The 18,517-nt window shown below is 42.4% G+C and overlaps 1 protein-coding gene across 1 annotated transcript; it reads left to right on the top strand.

The window, feature by feature from the left end:
- The first annotated feature begins 3,667 nt into the window (after positions 1-3,667).
- On the top strand, positions 3,668-17,562 carry NRBF2 (nuclear receptor binding factor 2). Its single transcript, XM_009087566.4, has 4 exons — positions 3,668-3,819; positions 13,441-13,525; positions 14,906-14,946; positions 16,026-17,562. The coding sequence occupies exons 1-4, from the start codon at positions 3,766-3,768 to the stop codon at positions 16,740-16,742; spliced, it is 897 nt and encodes a 298-aa protein (XP_009085814.1). The 5' UTR covers positions 3,668-3,765; the 3' UTR covers positions 16,743-17,562.
- The last annotated feature ends 955 nt before the right edge of the window (positions 17,563-18,517 follow it).

Raw genomic sequence — 18,517 nt, 5'->3', positions numbered from 1 at the left:
TTTCTCAGAACTAGTTTGCTTAATTTCTACAAAAGTGTTTGACCTAACGATCTGTTTTAGCAAATTGGTATGACTTACAGATAACTGATAAGCACACAGCAAAAACCAGCTATGCTATTACCTGTCACAAGTCAGATATTTTATACAAAATTTAAAAATTATACACAAACAGATCAGGAACACAGTCTGAATAAATAAATAAATTAAGATCTCCAGTTCCTTCACAATAGATGAAAAAAATTTAGTAAAGGTGCTAGAAATAACAGCTTGACAGTATGCAATTTAACTGCCAGGGTATTGAAAATCTCATCCTACATAGTATTTAACAAGATCATCAACATCTGCCTCTGGATTAATGCACTATGGAAAAGGATAATCAGCTAGCTAAGTGTAAGATCTGATGTTTACATGCAAGAAAATCAGTAAATTGTGACACATTAAACTCAGCCTAACTTCATTAACAACTGAGCAACCAAGTTTTGTGCTCAACTGTAAAGACCTTTGGCAAACTTTTTCCCTTGTAACACTACCAGAAGAGAGAGGAAAAGGCCAGGCTGCAGAGGGCTAAGGATTAGAGAAGGGCTTGTCACTGTGAAGAGGTATAGTGACCAAGTGGGATGGTCCCACAAACAACAGCTAAATATTACTTTTTCATGAGTGTGTGAGCTAAAAGGAAGGGAAACACAATGGTTCAGCACAATGAAACAATTCAATTTTATCATCTCATGTCTGAGTGTAAGTGCTGACAGTGAAGTGCCAGCTACCTTTCCTCCCTCACCCAGGCCAACTTATGCCTTTAACAACTGATACAGGACAATTTCACCTATCTCCCATTCAATCAATGGGCTCTAGATCAAAACCCCTCTGGACTACACAGGATCTGACTTGCTGATACGTAATGAAACAAAGTGATAGATAAATTCTTGCAAATGAAAATGGGAACTAGCAAGGTGTCTTTGGGAAGCTCCTTGCCAGAAGAGACGATCTTGTCTAACCACATATGTCAGAAGGAAAACTCCCCCCAGCACTCCCATGTTGCAGGGCTAGTCCCTGCAGCACAGGCATAGTTGAGAGCTGTGCAATATCAGGCCATGTGGGCTCCCTCAGAGACCCACAGACGCCACTCACCTCTGAGAATCACAGCTACAAAGGGCACAGAGGGAACTCTGGGCTTTCTTCACTTGCTGCTAATTAGCTTTTTCACTTATCTTCTGGATGTCTCAGCTTCAGCTCTACCTTCTTTTATCTCTTCCTATTTTTTCTTGCCTTCTTCCCCCTTTCAGACTATTACACCAACTCATGCCACTCTTTGTTCCAACTGACAAAAGCTGCACAGAATCCCTCTATCACACTTTTCTTCTCTGGTCTTCACAAAGCACAAGGCTGTGAGGACCATGACTCTCACCATGTTCAGTGCCCTGCTTGACTGGTCTGTTAGGTGGGTAACATTGGTCCTTCTCAAGACAGTGTATTTTCAATAATTAATCACAGAATCATTGAGGCTGGAAAAGGTCAAGTCCAAGCATTAACCTAAAATTGCCAGGTCCACCACCAAACCCTAAGTACCACACCTACAAGTTTTTTGAATACTTCCAGGGACTGCTATTCCATCACTGCTTGGGCAGCTTGTACCAAATGCCTGCCAACTTTTTCAGTGAACAAATTTTTCCTATATATCAAATCCAAACCTTCCTGGGTGCAATTTGAGGCTATTTCCTCTTATTCTATCATTTGTTATGTAGAAGAGTTGACACTACTGTGCTGCTAACACAAAAACGGTGCTCTGGCAATTTTAGCACCACTGCCATTGTCACCTGTCTCCATGCATTCCTGCAATGAAAAGCCATGACGAGCCCTTGCACTTTTACTGCTTCATGACTGCTGGGGGAACTTTTCCCTACAGGAATCCCCCTCACTCCTCATCACAGCCTTTGGTGTCTTTCCCTTAAGCCTCTACCTAGAAATTTTAAAGTGTTTTTTGAGCTTCCATGGGATAGAAGCATTTAGTAGCACAGCCTTTTTTATTACCTCACATTTTGTTCTATTCCACTCAATAAGCATTCTCTTAAAGAGAGAGCTATAACAGTAACTTGAAGTCAGAGAAAAATAGCAAGAATATAGCCAAAAGGTGAGCAAGATAGTTCTCTTTTTAAAGTGTTTCAATTAAACTCACCCAGTGCTGGTCTTCATGCTAGTTTTAAAGCTTCTTTGTGGCGGTGACTGGGTGCAGAGCTTTAGAGGTCTCAGACTGACACTTTAGCAGCCAGCTTCTGGTGTGCATGTACAACTATACACAAATTTTGCATGCCAGTTCAAGTCTTTTATTGGCTTACAGCCATTATTTTGAATTATATCCTCCTGACATTTATTAAAGACCTGGGATTGCTGACTTGATACTGTCCAGAATAGGATGCAACTCAAACACAATGATTTCTTACTCTTTGAGAGCCACATTACTTATTCCTAGGCAAGGTTTTGACCAGACACTCATATTTTCATGCGTATTTCTGTACATCCTCTCCATGCTGCACCGTAAAAGGCACTTATTTAATTGGTGTTGCACTAAGAACCTTGGGCCATGCTGGGGGCACTTTTCCCCACAGACACCCCTTCACCCCAGCAAGCCCATTATCAGTACTCCACGCAGGAGGGTGGTGCAAGACATTTAGTAATACTGATAATGAAGGCATTAAATATTGGACCCAGTATCATATCTTGAGGTATGTCACTAGTCACTGGACACCAGTGCAACTCTGCCACTGACCAAAATGAAAGCAAGCCCTCTGAGCCTGGGAGCTCAGCCAGTTTTCAGTCCATCTGTCTCTCTAGATCACACCTCATCGATTCCTACACAGTGATGTTACAGGAGATTGTCAAAAGCCATACTAAGGTTGAGACAAACATGCATACATGGCCAGAAACTTGGATTAGAAATCTCTGTGTAAGACTAATCATCCTTACAGAACAACCATTAGTGCTAAAATACTTTAAATCAAGATCATAAACAGGAATGCCCAAGGAGTGGCTGAGGCCGATGGGTTTGTTTAGCCTGGAGGAGACTGAGGGGAGCCCTCACTGCGGCCTGCAGCATCCTTATGAGAGGGAAGAGAGGAGCAGGCATTCACCTCTTCACTCTCGTGACGACTGACAGGACTCGAGAAAATAGCATAAAGCAGAGTTAGGGTAGGTCTAGGCTGGATATCAGGAAAAGGCTCTTTCCCCAGAGGGTGGTTGGGCACTGGAACAGGCTCATCAGGGAAGTGGTCAGGGCCCCAAGGCTGACAGAGCTCCAGGAGCCTTTGGACAACGCTCTCGGGCACAGCGTGTGATTTCTGGGGTGTCCTGTGCCAGGCTGGGAATTGGACTCAATGATCCTGATGGGTCCCTTCCAACTCCGCATTTCCTACGATTCTAACATTTCCTTTTCTCTTCTTTTTTTCTTCACCACTTTAGGGCTTAACTTCTCCGAGAGGCAAGGAAGGTGATGCTTTTCTTTATTTGTCTTCGCCCTCGCCGGCCGGCACACCCTTACGGGATCGGTGAAGAAATCCCACCCAATTCCCGACTTCCCCTCAAACAGTTCCTTACGCCCTTAGGGCGGGAGGCGCGCGCGGCGCCCGTTGCCGCGGCGACGCGGCCCCGAAGTCTCGCGAGGCGGCGCGCGGCTCTCGCAGGCAGGGCGGAAGCGGCCGCCGTGTTTACAACCCGCGCTGGGGCCGGGACGCGCCGGGCCGGGCCGGGGGCACCGGCGAGCGCCCCTCGCCCATGTGCCCTCAGCCCCCGCCGTCCATGGAAGTGATGGAGGGGCCCCTCAACCTGGTGAGCGCGGGGAATGGAGGGGAAGGGGGGGCGCGTCGTGTCAGCCGCTGCCGCCGCTGCTCCCGCCGCTCAGACGGCGGGGAGAGGGTGACACCGCTCGGCTCCTACCCCCGGGTGACCAGGCGGAGAGGCGCGACCTGAACAGAAAAAGGGGCTCTTGCCGCCCTTCCTTCTTCCCCAAAGACCTGTTCAGGTCTCGGGTCAGGCCCTGCCCTGACGGGAACGGGGCCCAGCGGCCGTCCCGGGCCGGAGGCGGCTCCGGGAGGGAGCGGGGTGCGCTCGGCCCGGTCCCGCCGGGGACAGCGCAGCTCCGTGCCCGCAGCGCGGCAAGAGGGGGAGCGCCCGGGTGCGTGTCGTGGCCTGTTTAGATTGGAGAGGTGTGGGGACATCGCCTTGCAAAAGCGAGGGACAAGGGCAGTGCAGGAAGGAAGCGTCTAGGGGAAACGTTTAGGTGACACAGGCCATAACCGCGAGGGTTTAAAGAGTTTTAGAGGCTTGTCAGGGCCTAGAATTGGCTAAGTGCTTCCTTTAATGTCAGAAGGTGAAATGCTTTAAAACCTTAAATCAGTAATTATTTTGCTTAATGTAAATTTCTGAGGAACCTGAACAGAAACACAGGTAGTCTAAAAAATGCTTCTTCACAAAAGCTAATCAGATGTTAAACAGTCTGAATTGGCAGGTCTCTGTCCAATAGACAAGATCTAGGTCAAGAAGAGTTGATTCTCTGCTGCCTTGTGGGTTTTACCAAAGCTGTATCTTAGCTATGTGATGATACACAGAGAAAACAAGTTTTGGTCCAGCACTCCAGTTAGCCAGAGGCAGCACACTGAGAATACAGCTGTATTGCTTCCATGAATGAGTATGATCCAGGAATTGTTTAGACATTGCCATGCAAACCTCAGAGACTTGTGTCAGTTTAGGTTTTAACCAAAGCTTATTTATGCCTGGATGGCATCAGCCCTGACAAATCATTGCCTACAGAGTCAGTCAGGTATTTCTAGGTTGCTCTCCCTAGTTTCAGAAAGATTTTCACAGCTGTCATTGCAGACCACCTATGGAATTAGGGCTGACAGTGTGGTAGGAAGATGGTCTATTTAGATCTGTAGGTTCTGCAATGGTGCAGAACCATGCTGATGTCAGCATCATAGTGCCTCACTTGTTACTCTAATGAAAGACTAATTGAAATAAGGAACAGCAGAAAATAGGAAAGCTCTTGTTACCTGTTGATATCATGGGGTTAAAGTCAGACAAACTTAAAGCATGGTGAAACAGGTGGGCTAAACTACAGCTATTTCACAGATATTGTAAAAACCTCTTAAAGTAGATAGAAGTGCATAAGAGTCTAAAGAGAAAATTAAAATTGTACATTCACTAGTAAATGTCTGAAAGTAGCAACTTTTTTGGCAATATCACCAGTCAGTAATGTTTCTTACTGAGACCACTTAGAAGGATTGTAGGAGTGACACGATTTTGACTAAAGCCTGGTTTATGACCTTGCAGCCACAATAGGAGGGTGCAGTCATCATGCCTGTCTAGCTCCAGGCTGACAAGGTCAAGACACTTCTGGATGTAATGGATGATACAGGAAAGAGAGTTGCTTTACACATTTTCAGACACAAAATTATGAACTTGCCTGTGGATATGTTTCTACTGCCTGAGAGTGTCTTGAAATACAAAAACTTTTCTTGAAACTGCTGTGCAATATAGTCATGGGTCATCATATACAGGAGTGACACATCCATTGAGGTTCTGTCAAGCACCATGGAAACTCCTCATGATAAGAGGGTTGAATGGGGACAGTACCATGGTTAGAGCACACCTAGGTTTTTACAAGGACATGAACAGGAAGGAGTTAATACAGTCTGCAAAGCTCTTCTGTTCACAGCCCCCCTCTGCTGTGGAGCTTCAGACTGACAACATCATTCAGGGAAGGTGCCATCCTCCAAAATAAGGATGTTCATTTAAGTTTTTGATACTATCCAGTGTTACCTATTGCACTCTCTTTTCCCATAAATTTCTTTTCTTACCTAAATCTAGTTCCAGTGAATTGGAAAAGCACAACTTTTTCCAAATATGCCAATAAGGAAAATAAAGCTACCAAAAAAAAAAAAAAAAAGAAAGGGAATCAAAGCCTCCAAATCACCCAACACCTAAACTACAAAGTGATTTTGGATACAGCAATCACTGGTCTTATTTAACTGCTATCAATGGTTTAAATACAAGATATTTTCCCTCTTCCAATACATCATGGCTTGACAATTTTCACAAAACTGATTTTCCATCAGTTAAGGCTATTCATTAAAATTTACCACATCTCAACATTCTTTTTACAAATTAAAACTTAAACTGTAAAAGCATGAAGATAAGTCTTCTATGAACACTGCATGTTTTTACAGAGCATCTTGAGAGCTTCTCTGTGCTGCTTGCTATTGGGGCACTTCCTTCTGCTCTCTGATTTAGGCAAAGAATTTTGATCCCACATCCAGCCATAATTTCACCCTTAGGTGTAGGAGCAAAAGTTAAAGAAGCACAAGCACACACTGCTGACCATCAAAAGCTTGGAAGTAACACAGTAAAAGTGAGGCAAATAATATTAATCTCAGGAAGAGAATAGAAATTGCTCCTTAAACAGAGTTTGACCTCCAGGACTTAATAATTCTGGAGATTCTACTTTCACAGCTCAGTACTGTCCTGTAGCTAAGGAGCTATACCACCTCTACCTTGTATTCTTCCTGCAAGGTAGTAATATTTGTATAGTTTATAATAGAATACAATCCAAGATCTGGTTAATGTCTGTCATCTCTTAAGTTTCCTTAAGCATAAAGGACCTAGCTTGAAGAGCTGCTGTTTTAGGGAAGACCAGAAAGCCCAGCCCAATAGCTGGAGTGAGAACAGCACAAAATGTGTATTCCAAGAATCTTACATAATGAAAGCCTTTAATATTAATGCTGTTAGCCATCAGTAGCAACCATTCCAGTGCAAGCCAATCAATGGTTTACTTAATTATTTCAAAATGAGGTAATACTACATCCACATAAAGGCAAAATAACAAGCAGAATAAATATGCAACATGGAAGTGTAGGAGGAGAAAATAGAAAACATCTACAGAAGTTCACTAGAGACCAGAGAATTTAAACAACACATGCTAATGTGTTTGAGACTTAATGCCAGCCTGCGCCTCTGTTATTTTCATTGGAAAACCAGGAATATTATGTTAATCTATAGAAAGATCCATAGAACCCCATTTGTTTTCTTTGATTTTTTTTTCAGTCTTAACCTGACAGCTGCTAGACTTGATCTTCTAGTGTAAAATGAAACCAAAACCAGGCAGATGCACTCAATTCTGAAGTCCAGTTACAGAGAACAAGCTTGTAAGGTAACAAAAGGGGAAGTATCACTAGATAGACATGCTTAACACAAAATCTGTTTTTACCACAGTGGGGGAAGAACCAAAAGGTGTGAATCCACAGAGACAGCAGCATATCTGAGTTAAGTGGCCAGAGGTTCATCAGATACTCAGCTGAACAGCCAGATCAGTAAGAGCCACCTTGGAAAAGCTGGACAATGTTGTGTGCAGTCATGTAACTACTGTAAAAGCACAACACAAAACAGTTCCTTGTAGCACATTAAACAACTTGCAGCAGCTCCCAGTCAAGAGCATAATTAGCTAAGCAATGGGTGGTAGACAGGTGTTATTTCCTCACTGTACCTGTGCTGTTTAGGTATGTACCAGCAGTGCCTTTCTGTTGTGTCACACTGGCCTTACATGACTGTCACCAAGCCACAGAGCTCACCTCTGAGTAAGCATGACCAGCAGATTAAAGACCCAAATGAAGCCATCTCAGAGAAGCCTGGTGAGACAGACTGAAGGCACAGCTGAAGCCTTTCTGCCCCACTTGTTTTGAAATTGTTGCTCTTGGAAGCTTGTTTACTGGACAATTTGTTGTAATGGTTCAGATGCTCCTGTTGAGAGGTAGCTCAGTTGCTGTAACAGCTTGAGCCTTGTGGTTTAGGGCTACATACAGAAGCCCAGACTGGTTTTGTTTATCAGGGCAGTGGAATGGTTCTCACTAATCTTGTAACCTTCAGTTAGCAAGACTTGTTTAGTACCAGCTGTGACACATTATATGTGGGGACAAGAAGGACATAGCCAAAGCAGCTGAGATCTGTAGGCACACAAAATGCTCTGGGGAGGTGGTGGAGTCACTGTCCCTGGATAAGGAAAGACCAGACGTGACACTGCTATGGTCTCATTGACAGAGTGGTGTTCAGTCACAGGCCGAACTCAACCTCACTGTCTTTTCCAACCTAATTCATTCTGTGAGTCTGAAAATGGCTCTGAAAAACAAGTTGAAGCATTTAGTGCTTTTATCATACTAAATGGATGAAAAGGAACCGAAGGAGGTTGATTTGACTGTGCAGTAGGTAAAGGGGTACCACACCTTAATGAAGGTGCAGGTGCTCAGGGAAAGGGCTGCAGCTCTGCCTGGATGGGGTTTTGAAGACTCCACCTAACCTGAGCAGTATGAATGCAAGTTGGGTTCATTCCAGATCTTTTAATTGCATTTGCATGGTGAGGAACTCAGAGTAACCATTTTATCTGAAACTTGGAAGGTTGGGAACACAGGCATAGTCAATTAGAGCTATTCAGTCAATTAATGGGGTTTGTCTAAACAGCTGCTTGCTTGTCTGCCCATATATTTAAAGTGTAATACTATTCCTTACGTGCAAGGTGAACTTTGACATCTTTACAGTTCAATACAAAGTGACTCAGAGGTCTGTATTCTCAACATCAACATTCTCATGATAGTGTCACTTATTTGTTTTGCTCTATAGGAACACTAACCTATAATTTACACAGTTGAGTCATTGTTCTGTCAACCTTGCTAAATACAGGCTTTCAAAAACAGAAAATTGAGCTAACATGTGACTAGTGGTCTTGGTTGAACAGCCACAATGGGTTCTGCCATTTTTTGGTTGATCTTTAGTCATCTTTCTCTACAGAACACAAGTATTTAAAAATGGAGGTTTGCTTCTCTTAGTAAAACTACACTATTCTCATTTCTTTAGTTTTACTGCAAATATATTCTCATTATTTAGCATAAGTTACAGGACAACTTTATTATTTTTACTTTTAGTGCAACTGCCACTAAATACAAGCATTTTCCATAGATACCCTGATCAAGGTTGCACCTTTTTTAATAAATGAATGGCTATAGTTTATTTTTAGACCTCTCAGATCAAGTTTTGCACTTGTATTCTCTCTTCATTACATTTTTTCAGTGTCTATGAGGCCATACATATTCAAACCTTTCTAAATTCACTATTTCCTGGTAAGAATGGCTTTGAAAGAGGCTTCTGTATATGTAGCCTCTGACAGAGTGTGTGTGGAGTGGGGAGAACCATGGTGCACCACTTTGTCCCACCCTTTGTGGCCTGCTGCTGTAAACACCCACATGGAAAACACTTGGCACTCTTCTGGATAATAGAGCAGCAATGCAGTGTGCACTTTTGACTGTTCAAAATAGGAATCAGACCTATATCCTTAAGGAAACAAATCCTAAAATAGATCACTCATCTCTCTCTCTCAAAAAAAACCAACTTCCTCCTTGTTTTCAGCAGTAGGAGACCACAGGTATTAATCTTTTCAGGCAGTAATAACTGAGATGCACAGTCCATAACATAAAATAGATGATAGCAGCATCAAACAGTGGTTTCACTTAAAATATTTACAAACAGAAACTTCTTTGCACTTAAACTTTCATCAGGCCCCATCATTCTGGCAGCTGGGTTTTTCCTGCCTTTGTTATTTTAAGTCAAGTGCTGTAATTTGTGCTCCATAATTCCATTAAAATACATAATTTTCTGGTGAGTCCTTTGTAATATACTAAGAAGGCTGTAAGCTTAACATCTTGTGCAAGGCTTTGTCCAGTGAAGGGCTCTTCCCATTAGTGGAAGAGAGAAAAACAAAACATGCCTGTCTCAGCTGCAGGAGCACTGTTGCAAGTGACTGCTCTGAGGAGAGGGTACTCTGTTTGAAAATGTGTACTACATGTGCCTTTTTTTAGAACATTATTTTTATACTGTTGAATCAAACAAGTTTTTTTCCTGTTATGCTCCTTTCCACAATAGCTAACCATCAACTAGAATTGTATGGGAAGAGTAGCAGCTTTCCTTCCTTATCCCCACAGCCTAAGTCAGGATCATAGTGTGCTAGTCCTTTAAGTTGTAAGAGTATGCTGTGTCTAGAAAGAAAACATTGCTATTTTTTCCTTTGAGGGAACAGTAATAGGTCTGGCAAGTGGCCCTTATGGCTTCATTTCTCACAGCCTGCAATCACATCATTGTCTAGTCTATAGTGGGGAAAAAAAACAAACAAACAAAGAAGTGGAGTGTTAAATTTTGGTTAAAGAAAGCTGTAGGTAAAGAGGAGACCCTCATTGCTGTTCTAGAGAATTACTTGATTGGGCTTTTATTCTTCTGTTCAGAGATGACATAGGCAACGATTTGGGCCAGTCAGGTGGAAATATCAAATAGGAACACTTCCCAGAATAGCAGTAAAACTCACTAAAGCAAGTGGTGTCCCTCAGCATCTCAACTACATTTACAGAGGGTGTGGAAAAATGTCTCACTTTCTCCAGTTAACCCAGAGTGCTTCAAGTCACACAGTAAGGCTACCCAAATCTCTTAAAAACCGAGTATAATGGAGTAAGGTGAGGAAGCTTTTTAGCTCGGCCATCCTTAACTCACACCTGCTTTCTATTACAAGAGTCAAGTTGTTACACCTGGCCATTTGCCTACTGGGGATTCCTGCTCATCAGGATTGGGAGGGACATCTGAAAGTGTTGTTAGCCTGCTTCCCCGTTTCAATTCTATAGCTTCTTAATAAAGTATAATTTTTCCTACGCCACATCCTACATTAATTTCCAACACTGCAAGTGGAAGAGGAAAGAGATACCAGATCTATAAACCCACCACAGTGAAGCAGCAGGTGTTTCTTTAATCACAGCAGCAAGACCAAAGTCAAAGCAATCCTGCCTCTATCTGTTGGGAACCAGCATTGAAGCTCCAGAGCTGTTGTGTAAATACCTTCCTCTAGCAGGACATCAGACCAGGGATAAACTTGAGAATATTCTTCTCTTTATGACAAAGGACCAGTTCTTCCATTGCCAGTTTTACAATGGGACACAGGCTACTCTAGGTTCAAAAAAGATGTGCTGACAATGGTTGGAAGCTGCATGGCTGAGGGTAACTGAGCACTAAAAGAACAAACCGTCAGAGTAGCCAAGATGTAGAAGCTCATCCATGATAATGGCTAGTAAGCATCCAGATACTTCTGTTGCATCTTCATCACTTGCTGCTAGGAAACAGCACCACTAATTTCTTCCAACTGCTTGTTGATAAATAAGCTAACGTGAAAGTGGGAGAAATTCCTTGGTCTTTTCACAATCAACTAATTGGAACAGACATGGGTTAGAATAAATGAGCAAATATTTTCTTGTCAGCCTCTCAGGAAAAGATAGGAAAATAGGAATTCCTTGCCCATGACTGACTGCAAAACAGCTAGTTTTCTCACACAGGGCTGAAAACTGATTTTTTTTACTGGTGTGGCTCCTGTTGTTTCCATTGGGAATTCTGTTGCATCAGAGTAAGATGGACTGACATGTATATTTTGATGTAAGAACAAGAAAGGCATTTAGGGGTTTCATTTAATGACCTAGTCATTAAAGCACCCTAGGTTGTTGGTTTTTTTTGCCAACATCTATGGACTTTTGTTTTCTTAATTTTATTTACCGTTCAGCCCAACTTCTTCAGACTCCCTTCAGCTTCACTGGAAGTTAATTGAGAAAGGAAATAATTTAATTGCTCAATCAAATAAGAACTGAATGTCCTCAGATGTTCTTCATGTGCTTAAGTGATTTGAGTAAGATCACACTCCAGCAGTTTAAAACATACATGAATAATGTTTGAAAACAATGGGACTCAAATTCTCATATGTAAAAACTGGTAAATGGAACTTGTCCTCTGACTTGTTGAATTGCTTTCTTAGCTTTTCTGTCTCTGGCTCTTCTATTTCCTCTTTCCCTGTTTTTTTAGACCTGCCCATGCAGTTTGCAGAAGCAGCTGTATCAATACTAATTTACTGAAAAATTGTTTTGCAAAGAACTAGCTCAGGTGTTTTATGTCCATGACATAGCTAATTTGTAATGGGACAAGCTGCCAGGGATAACCAAGGAGATGGCTCTGTCTGTGCTGATACTGTTTGTTCATACCAAAGGGAAATAAGTTTATCTTACTGGCATATGTCGTTTGTAGGAGTCCATAGAAAAAAGCCATAAAACAGATTATTTTCCAACAGGAAAATACTTCCTTTTCTAAGATTATTTAACCTCAGAAGAAAGGGGAAATGCTAACAATGCTCTGAGGATTCAGTGAAGGTGAGAAGGAAGAATATAACAAAGAATATTTCTTGTGCAGAATCAAGGAGTTGTGGTTTAGGTTTTTAAGAACACACCATATTAGCACATGATATCAGTTTTAGGAAAGCCATATGTCTTCATGGAGTGATGTGACTGCCAGGGATTGTTTAAGAACAGCTGTTGCCCCAACAGGTGTTGTCTCTACAAGTAATTCTCTTCTGTGGTGTCAGAGCTGCTAAGATTCTGGTAGAACACTGAACTTACTGTAATACTGTAGGGTATAACTCCACTTGGCAGAAAAACAGACAAACTGACCTGCTTTTTGGGACTTGTATTTTAAATGGATGTTAATGTGAGTACCTGATGTCTGCTTACTTCAAGCTCAACATGTGGTAAAGCATTCCTGAACAGTGTGTGTAACTGACAGTCTCACCAGGCAGTGCTTGTAGCCTTTCACATTCCACAGCTTGTCTTGGAGGAAGGGTCATAAAATCCATGTCTTGTAGTAATGACAAAAAAGACTTGCTTTCATGGATGTTGCAGTGCTGGTTATGCAATAGTTTCTCACTAAGCATATGCAAATACTTGCATCAAATGTTTGCTTTCATAGTTGGTGGTTTACATTAGTGGTTTACAAATACTCATATAGATTTAACTGTTGTACAGCAACAACGTGACTTTGATACTTTTAACTATGGCTGTGCTGCAACCATTAATTGGTTTATGCTGCAGACAAAAAAAAAAAAGCAAGCTATTCACCCAAGAGGCAAAATGTATTGGGCATGGGGCAGCAGAAAATAGCAAATCAGCTGTAACACAATTCAAATATCTTGCATTCTGCCAGGTAAATTGGTCCAAAATACTTACAGCTTCTCATAACTTCTTTTGGCCTAGTGTTCTTTGTACTGTGGTAAATGCCTGCCTGGAAAAGAGGATGGGCTTTCTGAGGAACAGCTTCAAAAGTATTTTGTTGTGTACACACTAGTTTTGCTGCATTAACAAACTTCAGTTCTTACCAGTACAGACTCTTGTGAGGTAGTATTAAAGAAGTCCAATTACAAAGCTTGGAAGGGAGTGAAAATATGAGCCTAAAAGCCTGAGAATTGGAATCAGTATAGGTTTTTCAGTTACTTTAAAGATTGGTATAACTATTTGTCCATTAACCCCCTCACTGATGTAATGTTCTTTTTTTCATTTTAAGGCTCACCAGCAAAGCAGAAAAGCAGACCGCTTGTTGGCAGCAGGGAAATATGAAGAAGCAATTTCTTGTCACAAAAAAGCTGCTGGTTAGTAGGTTATTTCTCACATTTCAGCTCTTAAAATCAGTTTCTAGATTTGCATGCACCAAGCCTGTCTCTGAAATTCAAGAAGTATTTGAACAGTGTTCTTGGGCACATGGGATTCTTGGGGTGTCCTGCACAGGGCCAGGAATTGGCCTTGGTGGTCCTGCTGGGTCCCTTGCAGCTCAGCAGATTCTATGATTCTGTGTAAGTAGAATGTCTAGTTTCTTGCAAAATTTATATTTTTAAAGTGTCAGTTTGTTTTTCAGACCAGATCAAGAACCCTTTTGAAAACTTTTTTTTCTCATGTGAGCAGCTAGAGTCAGACATTTCCAAAGTTGTTTATATTGGGGGTGATTATCACTGTGAAGGCAGTTCTTGACTGAAGATGAAGCCAACACCTTGTGGTATGCACAGACTGAAGTTGTGTGCTTGCTTTAAGCCAGTTTCACTTTACACTTTGCATTTTCTTTACTGCTTTCATAGGCGAGGTCACAGTGCTTTCTCTGTTGGTAAAAGACAAATGTTTGCTTACAAAACTTCCTTTTCCTAATGTCTGCATCAAGGCAGCTAAGAACAGGTGAGAGCTCCCCAGAACTCGAGCAAAACAGCAGATTGCATCACAGACCTTGACACTGCAGGGACAGCCTCTCCTCTGTGAGATCTGGTGCATTTACCTGTCCATTTAAATAGTCCTGCTTCATTTTTTGTGTTGGAGTCCCTCAGCTCTCTGACAGTATGCAGCTCCTTGGCAGAAGAAAGGAGGTCTTAACTGGTGCAACAAGTAGGACATTTTCAGTGACAGGTCTTGTGTGGAGACAAAGTAAGTGGCTGCTCTGAACATGGTAACCTAGATACCAGGTATTCTGCCTCCATTCATAAATACTAGAAAACCCCATGAAGTGAGAAACTAACAGTTTCTTTGGTATTTATGAATACTCAGAGTGATGAGGGATTTTTTGTTTTCTTTCACTTCATATACCAAGATAAAAGCCAAAAATACACCGAATGTTTTTTGCTTTTGTCTTGCATCATTCCAAATTTGGTTGAGAATTTCTAATACATTGTCATTTTCAGCACTAGTAAGATATGCTCAAAGTCTTTATGGAAATTGCTGCTGCTCTAAAAACAAACTGGAGTGACCCAAGTCAACAGGATACCATGGGAAGGGTGTAGTGTGTATTACAAGGTCTTACACTAATTTTTTCAGACTTGTGAAAAACAGCAGGTGTTTCCAACCACTGTAACATAAATACTTTCCCTCTAGACTGCTGCCTTTATGTTTGGATTGAGCACACAGGTCTGAAGGCTTTCCTTAGCTTTTCTGGAAGTGTTCAGGTTTCCCAGCCTGCCCTAAGTGCTGATGGATGATGTTCTGTCCCACAGGGTACCTCACTGATGCCATGAAGCTGACCCAGTCGGAGCAGGTGAGACCAGAGCACAGCAGCTGCCAGAACCAGCCACAGCCCTGTGGTGTGCCCATGGGTCCCATTGGGTGTGACCACACCCCTCCTGGCCATTAGCCTGCAAAATTTTCTGAACCCTTGGCCAACTGCACCAGGCGTTTCACAAGTGTGGTAATACTAATCTTCCTAGAGAGTTATTCCGAGGACAAGAGAAACCTTAACCCATCCAAGAGGTCTCCAACTTTCTAGTCTGCCAGACATCTTCAAGTATGTGACAAAACTAGTGTCACGTTTAACTTTATCTGTGAGGCACTTAGTGTTTTGATGAGACAAAAACCCAAGCATCTCACCTACAGTGTGTCATTTTGGCTTAATGATCCTGATTGGGGGATCTCTAGAAAAGCACCCTGACACTTTTTCTTATTTATTGCACAAGTTTATCTGTGAATGTAGTAGTGTAGTCTGCTCAGTACTTTTGTACCAGCAGGCTTTGAATTTATCCAATATTATGAAATCAAATAACCCTTGGACATCAGACATCTGTCTTGTCTTTGCTCCAACGGGTCATTCTTGTAGAAAAATGGTCCTTCACCCAGGTGAGTTCATAACTGCTGTGCCACCTCCTTCATTAAATATGGCTGAATCATTTGGGTCCATACCTGGCCTTGGAGCAATTTGCTGTTTCATTTTGGGTGTTACTGATACAGTTACACAGATACCATCATAGAAGCATACAAAAAGTTTGCATTGTTTAGCCAGAGTGGGGCTGTGCCTGCCAAGCGAATCTCTTCCTTCTTGGAGTTGGTCGTAGGTCAGTTTAACTCTGGGTGCCTCTGCCCAGAGGTATTGTAGCCTGGTCAGTGACTTACAAACAAAAAGACCAGTAGTTATGCTGAATTTGACATATCTGAATCTGTTGCACTGTACAAGCAGAGAGCACTTCCTGTTGGACTTAATGTCTGAATAACAAAAGCTCCCCCCCTTGGGCATGCAGTGATGCTGTCTATGTAAATATTTACACACATGTAATTCAATGTTTGTGAATATTTAGGTGGCATTAGGGATCACCAACTAAACTGTTTAATCTTGTTCTTACTCAGGCTCAGCTATCACTGGAATTACAAAGGGATAGTCATATGAAACAGTTACTGCTCATCCAGGAGAGGTGGAAAAGGGCAAAGAGGGAGGAAAAGCTGAAAGCCCAGCAGAGTGCTGACAAGGAAGCAGCCGCACATCTTCAGACTTCTTACAGGCCATCTGCTGAAGACTCTGATGATCAAAACATACTGGTTCCTGTTGCTCAGAAATACAGCTCTTCCACAGAGAAACATTCACAGGATATTCGGGGTGTCTTTGACAGGGACCCAGATACACTTTTATTTCTGCTTCAGAAAAAAAAGGAGCCAGTGGAAGCATGTATTGGGAGTAAAGCGCCAAAAGATGACAAAACAATAATAGAAGAGCAGGCAACCAAAATTGCAGATTTGAAGCAGCTCATAGAATCTCTTGTAGCTGAAAATGAGAGATTAAGGAGAGAGAATAAGCAGTTAAAAGCAGAAAGAGCTAGACTCCAAAAATCTCCAGTAGACAAGGAGTTGGATGTAGACACTGACTTTGTTGAGAAGTCAGAGTTGTGGGGTCTGCAGCAGCACTCGGAATCTGCTTCTTCAGCTGCAACTTGGCAGAAGTTTGCAACAACTGCTGGGAAGGCAAAGGACATTCCAATACCCAACCTTCCCCCCCTGGACATCCCGTCCCCTGAACTCCCGCTGCTGGAACTCTCTGATGATATACTGAAAGGACTGATGAATAGTTAAAAACCAGGAAAAGTGCTCAGTGTAGTTACCCAAACTTGAGAAAAGGGAAAGCCACCAGGACAATGGTGATCTGAGGGCAGAAACATTTACCACAATCCTACTGTTGGAGAAAAGGCATTAAGCAACTTTGTTACTGTGAAATACACATCATATCTGATTTACTTCATGGAAGTTAAAGGTACCATAGTTGGTATGAGATGGTGATCTCTTTAGTCTTTCTCCCAATGTTTCAAACCAAATGACTGCCTGGAGAATGCTTCATGTAACACAATCCTTCAGGGTTTTTAAGTATGCTATATGTAATAGTTATCTATAATGCCATAAATGATGGTGCAGAACCTAACTGTTATGGTTGCCAGTTGGCTGCCACTTCATATTGAAAAATGCTTTCTAGCATGACTTTAAACTGTGCATTTCATTATGCATAACTTTGTTAATTCAGATACAGTGCAATTTATACACCTCCTAGATGGATTTATGTGCCACACTCTGTATTCCTGACCATGTAAACCTCAAGTCAGGAGAGATTTTAATTTCCATGCTATGAAGGAACCAACTTACTCGTTCTGTCGATGTGGGTTTTTTTGGGGGGTTATCTGTTTACATAACTAATCAGGGTGCATTGAATTTAGCTATTGGTTTCTGTATAAAGTGACATGGTTTAAAATGAAAAATCTATACTTAAGGTAAAATACCCTTTTTGTTTTCAGTGATGCATGAATGGAAGTAATTCTAGCTGGCAGTATTTGATTGAAAAAGAAATTGTTTACAGCTTAACCTGATTCAAAAAGGATAGGAAAATAAAATCAAGGTGTTTTGACACTGTCTGTTACATCTGTACAAATGTTGCCAAGTATAAAGAACAAATTCATACTTGTATGAAGTGTTAGGATAACTGCTGAGCTTCCATGTTCATCATCCAGCAAATTCAAGAAAGCTGGGATGAATTCAGAGTGCCTTGCCCATCTGGGGAGTGACCTGGCTGACAGCCAGGTTCCAGCCCTGCAGCATCAGCAGAGCAGCTCAGTGGATTTGCTGGGGCACAGCCCAGCAGGAGCTGTAGGAACAGTGCTGAGGGTGCTGGGTCTGAGCAGGGCCATGCACACCCCGAGCAGGCTGGGTCTGAGCAGGGCCGTGCACACCCCTAGGACGCTGGGTCTGAGCAGGGCCGTGCAGCCTCCTCACACATGTCCCTTCCAGCATGGCTCAGCCCCTGCCCTGGAGCCCAGCTGGGGCTTTCCCAAGGGGTGTTTTAGGGTGTCGTGGAGGCATTAATTACCTTCAGCTGTTACTGATTAGTGACGTGTTCAGTATTGCAAGCTATGGCATTTTAAGTTATGCTGTTAAAAGGTAAGCTTGCTTTCTAAGAGTGCATTTTTCTTCCAGAATAGACTTGGAAGTGCAGCAAGAATACCTTACTGCTGTGCAAATTCTCCCGGTATACCTGGCATCTTCTGTGGTTGAAAGAGCGTAGGGACTGGAGGTTAGAAAAAGTCTATAGAAGCAGAGGTAAGACAAGTTTCATTAGAGGAGGTACCTTGTGCTGAATTGTAGCTGGACTCTAATCTTGCTGGGGAAATAAAAACGTTATTTTTCACGTGGAGCAGTTTAGCAGACAGCCCTATCCAGCTGTGATGAGGTGACCTGTTCCAGGTCAGACCCAGTTCACTGCTCCCACCGAAGGCCAAGTGCCAGTCTCTGCTGGCCCCTGCCTGGCTGACTATGCCAGCTAACAAGGCAGAGGAGCATGCTGTTTCCAGTCATGTAAGTAAATC

This window comes from Serinus canaria, chromosome 6 (assembly GCF_022539315.1).
Source record: "Serinus canaria isolate serCan28SL12 chromosome 6, serCan2020, whole genome shotgun sequence".
Lineage (NCBI taxonomy): Eukaryota > Metazoa > Chordata > Aves > Passeriformes > Fringillidae > Serinus > Serinus canaria.
The sequence above is the reverse complement of the archived record's forward strand: the minus strand, read 5'-3'. Positions and strand labels throughout refer to the sequence as shown.

What these genes read in the sequence shown, in the direction of transcription:
- NRBF2 (XM_009087566.4), top strand. Translation starts at nt 3,766, where the DNA reads ATGTGCCCTCAGCCCCCGCCGTCCATGGAAGTGATGGAGGGGCCCCTC. An exon ending in TGGAGGGGCCCCTCAACCTG is followed by an intron (nt 3,820 to 13,440) that starts GTGAGCGCGGGG and finishes TTTCATTTTAAG; the next exon opens with GCTCACCAGCAAAGCAGAAA. An exon ending in AGCTGACCCAGTCGGAGCAG is followed by an intron (nt 14,947 to 16,025) that starts GTGAGACCAGAG and finishes GTTCTTACTCAG; the next exon opens with GCTCAGCTATCACTGGAATT.